Raw genomic sequence first — 14,633 nt, 5'->3', positions numbered from 1 at the left:
AATGAAAAGCAACCTAAATGGATAGCCTCAGAGCCTGCCTTCATCGTCTAGATTCAGCTGCGGGCCAATTATTTAGTGAGCGGATGGTCAGGGGGCCAGAACATAATTACAAATAATTTCTACTTTCTAGTCTGCAAATTGCCTGCAAGAAGCCCAGATATGTTTGACTAAAACAAAATAATTTCAAACACTGCATATTCGGTCATGTGGCTCTCTTTCATAAATTAAAATCACTTGGAGCTGATTTCCTGGTGTTTTGTCAGTCTTTTATGTCCAACAAAACACACACACACACACAGTGCATTCGGAAAGTAGTCCATTTTAGAATAAGGCTGTAACGTAACAAAATGTGGAAAAAGTCAATTGGTCTGAATACTTTCCGAATGGACTGTATATATTTTTTTCCTCTCAGAAAACTTGGGAGGCCAAATACAACCACCCACGGGCCAAATTGGGGAACCTTGCCAAAAGGCTTAAGAGTGAGCTCTGGGTCAACCTTATCCGCCAGTTCCCTTTTACATCATACAGAAGAAACGGGGGTGTGCAGGCAAATACATCCTAAGGCGCAAAGCAGCAAACATCAACTGTTAAAACACATATGCACTGCATGTGCGTCAATATTAAGAGGTAAATAATGACAAGAGAATAGTGGACCCGTCTCCCTTACATGCATGCGTGCTTTACTTTCACTCAAGACATCACAGTAATTCGTGTTTTGGAAAACAAAATACAGTACTATGACTCACATGGCATTGTGAACTTTGCCCCTAACTATTCATTAAGAGTTTGACCACTTTTCTGACATGCAATAATCGGGGGGACCAACTGAATGTTCTCATCATGGATCTCAATCTGTTACATGTGTGATTTGTTACTGTGCAGAATCTCAAGACAATTTACACTCCCCGTAGAATGTCACGGGGACTGAATATTCAATCAACACGCTTCCCACGGATTTTACGAGAACCAACCCGCGAAGGGGTTGTAACTGCATCCAACTATGGTAACGGACACCGCAGAGACCGAAGAAAGTCTTGTCTCAGTAGTTGGGCTGAAGCGGAGCTGTCTTCAGTACTGGAAGGAGATGACCGAGTTGACTTTGTAGACGTGATAGGACCTGTTCCAGAAAACCCTTGAGAAGTAGTTTGTGTAGGGCGAGTAGTTCATCTTTATCTCATGACAGAATCGCCCGTGTTTGGAGAAGGAGTACATCTCGCCTTTGTCATACACCACCTGGTGGAGGAAGGAGGGCAACGGTCAATGCAAGAAAGAACAGTAATGTGCAAGAACGCAATCATGTATATAGGCTATATTTCTCAGAGCGCCGTTATGCACTGTAACAATTTACTGTTTATCATCAAAGTGTGTGTGTGTGTGTGCCCGGTATAATGTTGCAGTATCGGGAGTGGTGTTCACAATACTCACATGGCTGTTGGCGATATCCAGCAGGTCTTTGATCCTGCAGCCCTTGGTATGACTCAACTCGTTGCACAGCGACTCTTCGATTATCACGTAGCTCGTCTTGTGCAAAGACAGAATCTTGTAGACATCTTCCGCGGACCTCATTGCATACACCTGGTATGTCTATTTGACGCAAAACACAAGGTTTCAAATGGGGGGGGGGATTGACAGAAGGAAAAAACAGATTACTAGGGAGAACAGCTATCCTATGTTTCAGCGGGAGATATGTTTTAACCTGTAGGATGAATAATATTTGTTCTATCTCATAATGTTTTCTCCTGTTTGCGTCTACTCTACTAAGTGCACCCCATATGATTCAGGCAGCCCTACTCACATCCTCACTCCTCCTCAGCAGGTCAATGTCTGAGTAGAGAGGCAGACTGGTCACAGTCCAACCTGAGCACAGCTTCACCGAACCCAACAGCTGCGGGCTGCCCGCGAACACTGCCGCCATCGGAGCATGGGTCCTGGAGAGGAAAGAGAGGAACAGAGGCGGGACGGAAAGAAAAAAAGAGGGAGGGAGGCAGAAATGGGTTGGTGGGTCAGAACGTAACCCTCAAGTCCGTCTTCAATTATCTGTGTGAGAGGCAATGAGGCAGATTACACACTTTATCCAGTTCATCAGCTCGACTGTATCTGGGTCGTAGAATTCCTGCAGCTCTGATAGTTCTGCTATGACACGGGGAAAGTACTGAAAGAAGGACAGAGGGTTATGCCAATTTAACATGTTACAAATGTCACCTTAATTGTTATAAGTTCAAAGCAAGAGAATACTAATACATGATGATACTAACGTATATTGCAAACCTCACCTCTCTCCATAAACTGAATCCAATGATGGTTGGAACTGCTGTGCTCAATATTAAGGCCTGTTTGGGTAAAACAAGCAGCAAAAGATGAATACTATACTTTTACATTATGAACAAATATGGTGCTTGTAGCCTAAAACAGACTGTGATAGTTAGGTATCACAGTCTGAAACAAAGCAATACAATTGTTTGGAGAGCTTCCTCTTACCACCAGAATAAAATTACATTTGCACTTACTCTACTGGTCGTCTCTGCGGTTGGTCCTTATGCCTCTGGAAATGTGAGAATAAATACCTATTATTAACCTGACTTTTCAAGACGCGGGTACTGCACAGATATTTCCATCACCTGACACACGCGCATAGCCATGTACACACCTGCACGCGATCGGCTAGTATGCATGCCGCATGTATTTACATCGTGTGAGCGTGCCTCAGGTGATGAACAAACCGTGATAGCCACGCACAGCGGCCCACGTGCGTTTTGAAGTCGGTTAAATCATACTTTCCTGGGAATATTTTGTCTCACATTTCCAACTGCATAAGGACGAAATCAGCTGACAACCAGTAGAGTAAGTTCAAATAAAATGTATTCAACATTCTGACTCGCGAAGGGACTCTTTGGTGTTCTGGAATCTATTTGTTAGCTATGAATATGGAGACATGTCCACACTCAAAGCGTAGAGGTTATGATTGGAGACAATTGAATGGAAAATGCCTCTCTCACCAGTACCACAGGGTGGATGAACTTCAGCCGTAGCCACCTGAACAAAGTCACCCAGAGCTCTGGAGAACACACGCCAAACGCTGTGAACATGCAGACGTATGGGGTCCACAAATACTTCATCCTGCGGGAGAACGCCACATGTGAACAATGACAGCCATTTTTGGTTTTCATGTCTGAAAGGTTATAGCAAGTAATTTGTAATTTAGGAACATACCCCTCAAAGACCATCGCCAGAGCCCCGAACAGCATTGTGTGGAAAACGTGGTAGACGACCTCGGGTTGCTCTCCTATTCGTCCATCTTCGAGTCTGAGGTTCGTTTTCATTGGCTCACCACTATCACCATGGAGACACAAAAATGACCGAACGGCCATATGAAGGTTCTTGTATTTCAAATCGACCATATTATGAGAACACAAAACAACAGCTTCTCTTGCCGTCTACTATGTGCAGTTTCTAACCTGAGCCTCCTGTAGATGGTCTGCAGTGTTGATATGAGACAGATAAGGAGGACCAGTAGGTAAAAAGGCAGGACTGATGCTTGGGTCAGCCGCAGGAAAAAGTCCTGACTGGGGGTCTGGAAGCATTCTTGACACAGGAGCCGGTTAGTCACAAAGTCTCTGAGGAAGAGAAACCATTCAATATTTTCATCAATATTTTTATATTTACTGTTGTTCATTGCTAGTTAACATTATGATTGAACACTTAATATTACTACATTTACTACAATAAGACATCACACTAGAATTACCTTATCTTTGTCTTATTGCTGAATGCCAAATATTTGGGTCAGTTGTATGTTAGAATGTGTTACAACTCACGTTGTTGTGTTGAGTCCGAATTTCACTTCAAGAAATTTCAAAATGAAATCACTCTCTCTGACTGGCACTAGTCGCTGGAAATCAAATTAGATGCATATTACATGAACATTTAGATTTTCCAACTCGAATCCCATCTACTACAACATGTTGTGTGATTGTTAAAATCAGATGTTGCAATTTCCTTTCAAATACACATCCAGAGGGGGAACACTCCCATATTTCCAACAATATTGATGAAACTGAACCTAAACTCAGGGACTCTCACCTTGGCCACATAGCTGAAGGTGATCCCGGTGGTGAAGCAAAGGTAGAAATGCAGAAAGAGCTTCATCAGTCTGGCCACTAGGGGGCCCATCTTCATGTTTTGCTGAAAACAAGACCACAGACAACATTTGAAAGTGATTGTGGTAACTGCCAAAGAAACCTCTGATTATCTAACATTAGCAGCTTCCATCATCTTACTAAGCCTAATTTACGCCTTATGCCTCAATCAAACGTTCCCTCCATGTGCGAACGGTAGTGGGTGTTCAATATTTCAGCATTTTGTGTGCAAGGTGGAAGCTAACTTACAGCTCCAAAGCCTCACTGCCATTTGGTTTCACAGAGTAAGTCAGAAGCTCTCTCTACCTGGAAGTACCTCGCTAGCACTGAGCTGATGAGGAGGCTGAGCAAAGGAGAGCTGAGCAGGGCTGGGTTCTGGAATTGGAGGACGTAGGCCAGGAAGAGAGAGCTCAGGTACACCTTGTGAATGTCAGCCATCTTGTCAATCACACAGAGAGACAGAAAACAGAGATACTGAGACTATATCCAATTGACTGAATACTTTGACATTTTATCATACCAAAATATCCTTCAGCAAATGTTTCATCTACAACAACCATGAAGATGAAAGTCAGCAAATAGGTCTTCAAAATGAGATAATATCACAATATCTTTAGAGGGCAGTTAAGTAAGTACCTTGCGGGACGGCACCAGGTCAAAGGAGTCGAGCAGGAACAGGGCCAGGCCCTGGATGAAGAGCACGTAGTGGCTGTGCTCCCACACCAGGATGAAGGTGAAGGTGGTGGCACTCATCAGGAGGTAACAGAACATCTACAACACAGAGGGGAGAGCCATCATGTCAATTTTACCCACTGGTAAAAACCCGACAGGTGGTATGATGAAACACAAACTAAAAATATCCATATTCCCTATATCCCACACGTAACGATGGGCTTAACAGCTTTTAAATCAATTTAATTGAAAGCAATACACAGAATGTCTCACTCTATCCCTCTCCCTTACTCCTATGACCTAGGTGTTTAAAAAGCTATTTTCACATTTGGAGTAACATGCAAAGGTAGCTCACCTCTGAGGCGGAGTTAACGTTATTACTCAGGAATCCGGTTAAGGCTGCAACTTGGCAAGAGAAGTAAGGCAAGGCCCAGTTGTCCCGCAGTGGAATGGCATAGTCCACTTTGGTTGTGTCTGGTCTGGGGAGACAATGCAAGAACAATGACAGAATTAAAACAAGTTACGTTGTAATGTCTGAATGCCTAGGAAGACCATGATAATGGCAATGTCCTGATTCATCACACTTAAACACTTTCCCTCATGGATTTCACAATGGTGGAAACTACCCTCCAGCCAACACTCCTATGCTATGCTTTTAAATCCATGACAGGGAGGGTACAAGTGCACACCTCTGGAAAAAGCAGGACAATGGGGAAACAGACATAGCCTGCATCGTAAGGCCCTGGTCAAAAGTACTGCACACTATAAAGGGAATAGGGTGCCACTTGGGACACACACATTGTGTGTCTGATAGTGTGTCCATCTCCCACTCACCTGTTGATAACATACCAGGCCACAGCCAGTATGCCAGCCACGCACGTGCCACTCATCACCCAGCTAGACACGAAGAGGGCAGTGACATAGACAGCCTGGAGGCCAAACACCACACCGATGTAGAAGTATACTGGCTCTATTACATCCTGCAGGGTGGAGGAAACCCTACCAGTCAGACACACACAGAGTACATCGCTAGCATCTTTATGGGTGATAAGACTGCACGATGTGGGTAGGCGGCGCGTCAACTAACGCAAGTTGCCTTGCAGCCAAAAACCACAAGTTCATGTCAGATCTTTTTGATCAAGGGAAAGAGATTATCTCCAGGTGGTGCACCTGGCTTCCTGTGATTCTATAGAGCAGGCTAGTAATAAGCTCTGGGTACAGAGACAGGCGTTCCACTGCGTTGATGGTCTGACCAGACACAGTCCTGTTGTCTCTCATCAGCTCGTATATCCCTAAAGCAGAAAAACAACAAATCGATAAGACAAGAATAATAAGATGATGACGATGACTGAAAACCTTAGATGGTAGTAACAGTATGGCAACATATAATAGTGTTACAGTATAACCGTGTCTGGGTGAGACAGGTTGTCTCAGGTTTGGATATCAAAACCACTGATTTGTATTGGATACTGGTTTGTTTGGGGAAAGATTAGGCTATTACCTCTTTCAAAGGAGGGTGCTGTCAACATGTGTTTGTAGTAGTAATAGTAGATTCCACTGCCACCCTGGAAGGTGATTTCCCGTTCCAGCTCCTGAAACAAAATAAACACAAAGGCAAGGTAAGCACTGTTCATATTCCTGTTAACACCTGGCCATTATCTAACGATGTATCAGAGAGAGAGAGAGAGAGCAAGAGAGCAAGAGAAAAGGATTGGGGAACAACCAGTGCTACCCTAGCCTGGTTACTAGTCTGTAGGCTATCATTCCACTCCTTGTCATGCAAGTGTGGCATGACATGGAGTGGTAAGGAGTGGAATGGTAGCACAGACTAGTACCCAGGCTAGCGCTACCCACCTGTCTGCTAGAAAACCAGAACTTCCTCTCGTGGTAGGTGTAGAGATACACTGCATACATCATGCCACATGTAACTGCTGCCAGGCATCCGAAGAACAGCTTCACTAGACTCTGAAGCATAACCGCTGTGGAGTGGGGGTAGAGTACATTTGAACATCACGTTATTGTCAGACAAAAGTCACACACTACCCAACGCACGTCTTTTACTGTGTGATTGTGTCTGTCAGTGAGTAACCTTGTCCCCAGGCTATTTGCACATAGCATTGGACGAAGTATCTGGTAAAAGAGATTCATCCGTGAGAGGCTTCATCCCTACCCTTACAGTGAGAAAATAACAAGAGATCCACTCACATCTGCAGGCGCTCCGGTTTCTTTTGACAGGAGAGGGCTTCTGACTGTCTGCCTCCTCCTTTTTATCTTCTTCCTTCTTCTCCTCATCTTTCTTCTCTTTCTCCTGAACCCCACAGGTAGCTCCATCTGTGTCCTCTGAACACTTCTCCTTCAGACTAACCTTGTCCACTGGTAAAAGAAAAGGAATAAGTTACAACTTCACCCACATACATTTATGTCCTGGCCGTCACCAAACCATGCAGGCCTACAGGTGACACAGATTGAGTGTGGTTGGTTACTTGTAAAATTCTCTGAGCAAGGTTCAGATTCACATTGCTGGTGCTCATCCTCTTCTCCCTCCTTTACCACTGTTTTCCGGCATCTCAACTCTGTCATACCCTGTTAAACCACAAGAGGTATATTCACATTATGGGTCAGACACTCTGGCCTAACATAATCCACACAGCTAACGTAACTGCAGCTATTTCCTGGCTAACTAGCTACCATTCTAGCTAACGTTACTTCTGGCCTGCTAGATAACGTTAATTAACAATGTTAAGGTTAGCTAGTCTGCTAGCTAGCCAACCAAAATTAGCATACCGACAAAGTCCTAGCAAATTATGACATATCTGTACAAACAGGTAGCTATCTAGATGGCGAAGCTAACGAATACCTAGCTACCTACCAGAGATTCACAGCAATTCCATGACATTAACAGAGCTACTACTACTATTAGCTTGCTAATACTTAGCTAGCTAACGAGTTTGTCTTCGAACTTGATTCAACGAATGACTAACGAGCTAGCTTGCTACTCCCGAGTCCTCAAGCGATTTCTTTAACCAACCATTTCTTCCCTACTGTCGTCAACCCTTCTCCCACACACTAGATGGCAGTGTGGAAACTAGCTAAATGTTTCTGTCAGAACTCCCGAGGAAGAAGTCTTCAACATAGCTAGGTCTAAACCAGGAAAATAAACAAAACAAAGAGTGCATCACGGGATGATACTAAAACTGTTCGGAACTCCGGTATCAATCGTTGGTAAACAAACAATACAACTTTACTCTGTGTGGCTGCGGTTCGGCAGGGCTGTAACTGGGTCAGAGATGGTAGGGGATAGTGATGGGGGAAGAAAGTGAAACAGGTATGGAGCAGTGGTACAAATAAAGGGGGAAGTAGAAAATAGAAAAAGAAAGGGAGCAGGGGTTTGAAGGCACAGAGGAGTTTGAAAATGAAGTTTGAGGAGAACAACATAGTTTCTAAGGCTAGCGGCAGTTGGTTGGTAGAGAGTTTTGAGGAAGGGCAAGATATGTCGTGAGGTGAGGAGGAGCATAAAGTGATTCTGAAGTTTAGGGCGGGTTGGGGCAATGAGTCCGATAAGGTTGACGGCTGTGATAAAATAGTTGATTGGGGAAGTTGTCAATGCTAAAGTGTTAAGAGATGGAGCTTGTTGTTGTGTAAGAACATTGTGCACAGGGAAAAATCTCACAGAGTGAAACAAACCGGGAAGTGTAAGGTGGTGTCGAGCAGCTGGACTGATCAAGCAGGGAAGCAGTGGATTAAAGGGGTGATAACAGGAGTGAGTGACTGTGAGTGTTAGCACTAAAGAGGTAAGCAACAACAAGATTGCAAGCAACAAGGGGTGGAGTTAGGGTTAGATAGCCTGTCTATTCTGTTACACTTCAAGGACAGGTTAACTGCCAGATAAAGTAACCATAGGATGGATATATGAGTTATTATGTGAGGGCATATGTACCCATATGGTGGGTGTGAGGCAATGTTGCAGTGGAGGTGCAACAAGTGAGAGTGGAGAGAAGGGTGTCATGCTGAGGCAGTGAGGGTGGTCCAGGTCCAGGGAGATACAGGTTCAAGGGAGAGAGGGTTAGGAGCATCTAGACCGGGGATTACGGGGCAGGTAGGAGGCGATATGGTATACATAGATAAGAGAAAGCTGGTGATGTAGTCTGTAGGCTACATCAGAGTCTAAAACAGAGAGGATTCAGCTAATAGTGAAAGCGGCTGGGAGACACTGAGTATGACAGGGTTGACATGGGAAGAGGTTAGAATCATGTATTACTGGATCTTGTTTATGGTGGTAGTACTACAATGAAATGCTCGAAGTCTGTTGGCTAATTGGCATGGAGTTCAAGCAGTTCACTGCCGGCTAATCCTGATGTGATTTGTGTGCAGGAAACATGGCTCAAACCGACTGGAGTTTATCATACAGGAATATGTAGGGGTTCGTAGGGACAGAGATGTAGGGGGAGGGTATGTGCCAACCTCAAAAAGCAAGGACTTCCTTACAGGATACTAGGCAAAGGTATTGAACAGGAATATGTTGCAGCAGAGCTCCACCTGTTTTGAGCCCCACAACTACTCAACCACAACTGCTGATCACAACCACAAAACCCCTGACCATGATTGTCCACAACTAGCTAGTGATCACAACCACAAAACCCCTGACCATGATTGTCCACAACTAGCTAGTGATCACAACCACAAAACCTCTGACCATGATTGTCCACAACTAGGTAGTGATCACAACCACAAAACCTCTGACCATGATTGTCCACAACTAGCTAGTGATCACAACCACAACACTTCTGACCATGATTGTCCACAACTAGCTAGTGATCACAACCACAAAACTTCTGACCATGATTGTCCACAACTAGCTAGTGATCACAACCACAACACTTCTGACCATGATTGTCCACAACTAGCTAGTGATCACAACCACAAAACTACTGACTACAAGTACTGAACCACACACCTACTGACCAAATCTAATTTTATTTGTCACATATGCCAAATACAACAGGTGTAGTAGACCTTACAGTGCAATACTTACTTGCAAGCCCTTAACCAACAATGCCGTTTTAAGAAAATACAAAAAAAAGTAAGAGATAAAAATAATTGAAGAGTAGCAGTAAAATAACAATAGCGTGGCTACTGTATATACAGGGGGTACCGGTACAGAGTCGATGTGCGGGGGCACCGGTGTCGAGGTAATATGTACATGTAGGTAGAGTTATTAAAGTGACTATGCATAGATAACAGAGAGTAGCAGCAGTGGGGGGGGGGGGGGGGGGCAATGCAAATAGTCTGGGTAGCCATTTGATTAGATGTTCAGGAGTCTTATGGCTTGGGGGTTGAATCTGCCTCTTGGACCTAGACTTGGCACTCCGGTATCGCTTGCAGTGCGGTAGCAGAGAGAACAGTCAATGACTAGGGTGGCTGGAGTCTTTGACAATTTTTAGGGCCTTCCTCTTGACACCGTCTGGTCCTGGATGGCAGGAAGCTTGGCCTCGGTGATGTACTGGGCCGTACGCATTACCCTCTGTAGTGCCTTGTGGTCGGAGGCCGAGCAGTTGCCATACCAGGCAGTGATGCAACCCGTCAGGATGCTCTCGATGGTGCAGCTGTAAAACCTTTTGAAGATCTGAGGACCCATGCCAAATCTTTTCAGTCTCCTGAGGGGGAATAGGTTTTGTCGTGCCCTCTTCACGACTGTCTTGGTGTGCTTGGACCATGTTAGTTTGTTGGTGATGTGCACACCAAGGAACTTGAAGCTCTCAACCTGCTCCACTGCAGCCCCGTCGATGAGAATGGGGGAGTGCTCAGTCCACCTTTTCCTGTAGTCCACAATTATCTCTTTTGTCTTGATCATGTTGAGGGACAGGTTGTTGTCCTTTCACCACACGGTCAGGTCTCTGACCTCCCTATAGGCTGTCTCAACGTTGTCGGTGATCATGCTTACCACTGTTGTGTCATCGGCAAACTTAACGATGGTGTTGGAGTCGTGCCTGGCCGTGCAGTCATGAGTGAACAGGGAGTACAGGAGGGGACTGAACACGCACCCCTGAGGGGCCCCCGTGTTGAGGATCAGCGTGGCGGATGTGTTGTTACCTACCTTTACCACCTGGGGGCGACCCCTCGGGAAGTCCAGGATCCAGTTGCAGAGGGAAGTGTTTAGTCCTAAGCTTAGGCATGAGCTTTGAGGGCACTATGGTGTTGAACGCTGAGCTGTAATTCATGAATAGCATTCTCACATAGGTGTTCCTTTTGTCCAGGTGTGAAAGGGCAGTGTGGAGTGCAATAGAGATTGCATCATCTGTGGATCTGTTGGGGCAGTACTCAAATTGGAGTGGGTCTAGTGTTTCTGGGATAATGCTGTTGATGCCTTTCAAAGCATTTCATGGCTAATGTTTTCTCTCATCTTGTGCTGGGTGGCGTGCTGCCCGGGAATGGGTCCTTTTCCTTTGGGGGCGAAGAAAAGGAAGAGCGAGAGACAGGTGAGTCAAACATTGCCTGGTATCTTCTTTCGTGTCTAATCAAGGTGCTTATCATACTCACTCTGGTTCTTCTGAGGTTTAGGCGTACCCTCTGCCTGTCTGCCCAAGTGACTGCACCGCTACCTATACCCATTGGGGTATTGACAGGTGGGACCAATTCCAGGTCTAATTGGTTGCAGCACCTGGACTGGGTAGTATTGGTGTTGAATCTGTTGGTGCCTGTAGAGCTGTCCATGGTGTTAACTCACCTTGGCCTCTCTATCCCTGTAGAGCTGGCCAAGGTGTTAACTCACCTTGGCCTCTCTATCCCTGTAGAGCTGTCCATGGTCCTGCTCCTTCCTTTGTAGCTCCGTGCAGGCCCCCGGGTTGCCACAACATGCATTCGCACACAGACGCTAGCACACGTACTCTACACACACCTACATTGTAATATTGTTGTATGTTGGTATTAAACATTTTTCTATTGTAGATACGTAGAGGGGTAATAATGTTATATGATGTACTGTTTTATATTTTGTTTATATGTCATGTAAGTGCCTTATTGTGTTTGGACCCCAGGAAGAGTAGCTGCTGCCTTGGCAGAAGCTAACCGTAATGGGGATCCCTAATAAATACAAATAGAAATCATGTGGTTATTCTGTAAGGGTCGGATAAAACCATTTTTATTACCATTATTGTTCGTTATTTATTTATGTATTCAGGGAAAACCCATTGAGACCATGTTGTCACTCCCAAGGATGCCCTGATCACAACAACACAACAACCAATAAATACAATGTAAAGCGAAACCGAAGTCAATGCAAAACAGGTACAGTCCTCAGCTACTAGGTTCCCATCAAGTATGGATCGCTCAGAAATGTATTATGTTACATCATGGAGAATGAAACAGCCTGGTGTCTCCAGAAGCATTATGACAAGAAAATCAAAGGTGTTAAGATGGACAAACGTTTCCTTAGCAACCTGTGCTGCCACAGCTTTTCTTTGACATAGACCTAGTCGACTAGTCTGTATGATGAGCAATATATTACAGAGGGACATTGTCTTAGATTGACCTGATGTGAGCAGTTTCCACTGTTTCAATATTGATCATACTGTAATTCACCATATAACATGGCTTTGATCAATAGTAATAAAGTTCGAACAAACTCAGTGCTTAGTATCCAAATATGAGGTTATAGTCTTTCTATCATAGCATAAAAATACTGTCGTTTACAACTGTGTAATGGTTCTAAGTCTAGACTCCAATTCTATTGCTGGCTGCATGAATAGTCTAGTCATCAGTGTTTTAATGGACAGAGATGCGGTGGGCCCGTCTACCTGATACTGAATTTTCCATATCCGTAAGACAGCAATCCATGCTTTGGTTTACCTTGCCACTGTCTTCAAATAGTAACTTTTTGGGCATCCCAATAAAGCCCAGATACTGTATAAGCATTTTTCCCGTTTTATGTCAAAACCAAAGCATGGATTGCTGTCTTACCTTGTCCATAGACTGCTCACAGGGTAAGGAAACCAAAATGTAACTGTGTGTTATTTGGGTGTACTATCCCTTTAATAGTTTAGTCTCCTCAAAATCAACTCTGGACCTCAAAGCAGGTTCCACTCCTTTTTTTTTCATTGTTCCCCTCTAATCAGGAACTGATTTAGACCTGGGACACCAGGTGGGTGCAATTCATTATCGAAAACCAGCAGGCTCCGGATCTCGTAGGGTAAGAGTTGAAGACCCCTGGTCTTGTCTCAAGTGTTTTGATGGACAGAGCTATGGTGGGGTCCGTCCACCCAATACTATATTTTCCATATCTGTAACGGGACCTGATTAATCCAGTTCCTTGGGGAGGTCTACTTCTATAAAATGATACCACCACCTTCAGTCGGAACAGAACCATTTCAATGAATCAGAGGCAGATATAGGCAGTTTAAAAATAGATCCGGGAACATGTTGAGTTCTTGGGGGTATTATTTTGGGAAGTGCTTTATAAAGTCTCTCTGCTTAGCTTTGTGATGAGAAAGTCTAGTCAAACAGAGATGTGTGTGGCAGACCAGAGCCATGTTAATCTGATACAAGACAACATTAAGAAAATCTATCAGGGAGAGTAAATATGACCAGCATTACAAAAAGTCCATGTACATCAAATTCACTACTCTGAAAGACCAACCGCTATATATATGATAAACTGGAATGGTCAAAAACAAGCTCTCGTAACACACGGAGCAGAACCAAGACCACCTATAGACCACCAAAACCAAATTAGAGCTTGGCAAAATAGCTTTTAATTTCAGGGCAGTGAAGTCCTGGAACTCCTTGCTAGAAAGTTCCAAAAACTTGCCAAATAGTTTTTTTTTAAAGAGATTAAATCACAAAATGTCTTCAATGAATATAGTGGGTCTAAGAGGTTGTATTATTTATTAATATGTGCACATGAGGTATGTGGGTGGGGGTAGGCTGGGGGGGTGTACCTCATAGTATGTATAGGTAATAGGAATGTGGATCTTGTTTTGTGTTTTTGTGATGTTTTAAAAAAACGATCCTAATAACATCTAAATCAAAGTAGTGTTGATAATTAACTCCATCTGTGATATTAGTGCTTCAGTGACACTTAGTGGTCAAAGTGGACACTGCCCCTGTGATCCTCAACAACAGGAGCCTACATTTGACATTTTAGTCATTTAGCAGATGCTCCAATCCAGAGTGATTTACACTTAGTGTCTTCACCCATGCGTCAAACCGAGTAACATAATACAAAAAGTCCCCATCAATCTAACGCATCCACCAATGTTGGCCTTCTGCATCTGCGGTGGAAGGTGGCCGAGCTACAGCGGTGTTTGTCAGACCATGAGACATCCCCAAAATCGGTCTTCTCACAAAAACGACTGTAGCACCACTCTATGGAAAGGGGAGACTCTCGCAAACATGACGGTGTTCACCGTTTTTCTCTAGGTCCCCCACAAGTGTCACGGGACTCGTCTGAAGATAACCTATACAAGCAAATGGAAGTACGGAGGTCATTTTGTGCCACCAAAAATATGGGATTTAAATATGTGTACATTTATATATTTTTTGCTGAGCTTTCTTATATTTCCTAGTACTGTAGGACATACACTTCAAAACCTTATTCCTTATGTGTAACGGTCCTGACCTGTTTTATGTTGTTTTTTGTATGTGTTTAGGTCAGGGCATGTGTTTTGGGTGGGCAGTCTATGTTATCTGTTTCTATGTTGGTTTTGGTTGCCTGGTATGGCTCTTAATTAGAGGCAGGTGTTTTGCGTTCTCCTCTAATTAAGAGTCATATTTAGGTAGGGTGTTCTCACTGTTTGTTTGTGGGTGATTGTCTTCCGTGTTTGTGTATGT

The 14,633-nt window shown here is 44.1% G+C and overlaps 1 protein-coding gene across 2 annotated transcripts; it reads right to left on the bottom strand.

Moving 5' to 3' along the window:
• Positions 1 to 657: 657 nt before the first annotated feature.
• LOC129819576 (probable C-mannosyltransferase DPY19L4) lies at positions 658 to 7,886 on the bottom strand. 2 transcript variants are annotated; one of them, XM_055875937.1, is made up of 20 exons: positions 7,678 to 7,886; positions 7,325 to 7,391; positions 7,014 to 7,181; positions 6,663 to 6,787; positions 6,310 to 6,400; positions 5,979 to 6,100; positions 5,643 to 5,788; positions 5,164 to 5,287; positions 4,773 to 4,907; positions 4,443 to 4,574; positions 4,081 to 4,182; positions 3,816 to 3,889; positions 3,456 to 3,614; positions 3,211 to 3,330; positions 2,997 to 3,117; positions 2,274 to 2,330; positions 2,070 to 2,152; positions 1,796 to 1,928; positions 1,426 to 1,584; positions 658 to 1,233 (listed from the first exon to the last, which is right to left on the bottom strand). In XM_055875937.1, the coding sequence occupies exons 1-20, from the start codon at positions 7,702 to 7,704 to the stop codon at positions 1,069 to 1,071; spliced, it is 2,310 nt and encodes a 769-aa protein (XP_055731912.1). In that variant the 5' UTR covers positions 7,705 to 7,886; the 3' UTR covers positions 658 to 1,068. The 2 variants fall into 2 exon arrangements, with proteins under 2 accessions (XP_055731912.1, XP_055731911.1); XM_055875936.1 differs by having other exon boundaries at positions 7,292 to 7,391; positions 7,678 to 7,885.
• Positions 7,887 to 14,633: the final 6,747 nt, after the last annotated feature.

Source organism: Salvelinus fontinalis, chromosome 22 (assembly GCF_029448725.1).
Source record: "Salvelinus fontinalis isolate EN_2023a chromosome 22, ASM2944872v1, whole genome shotgun sequence".
Taxonomy (NCBI): Eukaryota; Metazoa; Chordata; class Actinopteri; order Salmoniformes; family Salmonidae; genus Salvelinus; species Salvelinus fontinalis.
The sequence above is the reverse complement of the archived record's forward strand: the minus strand, read 5'-3'. Positions and strand labels throughout refer to the sequence as shown.

Excerpts from the sequence above, each read along its gene's own strand:
- LOC129819576 (XM_055875936.1), bottom strand. The coding sequence starts at position 7,704 with ATGTCATGGAATTGCTGTGAATCTCTG. Across the intron at positions 6,101-6,309 it reads AGCACCCTCCTTTGAAAGAG|GGATATACGAGCTGATGAGA; the intron begins GTAATAGCCTAA and ends TTTCTGCTTTAG. Across the intron at positions 3,890-4,080 it reads CCTTCAGCTATGTGGCCAAG|CGACTAGTGCCAGTCAGAGA; the intron begins GTGAGAGTCCCT and ends TTTGATTTCCAG.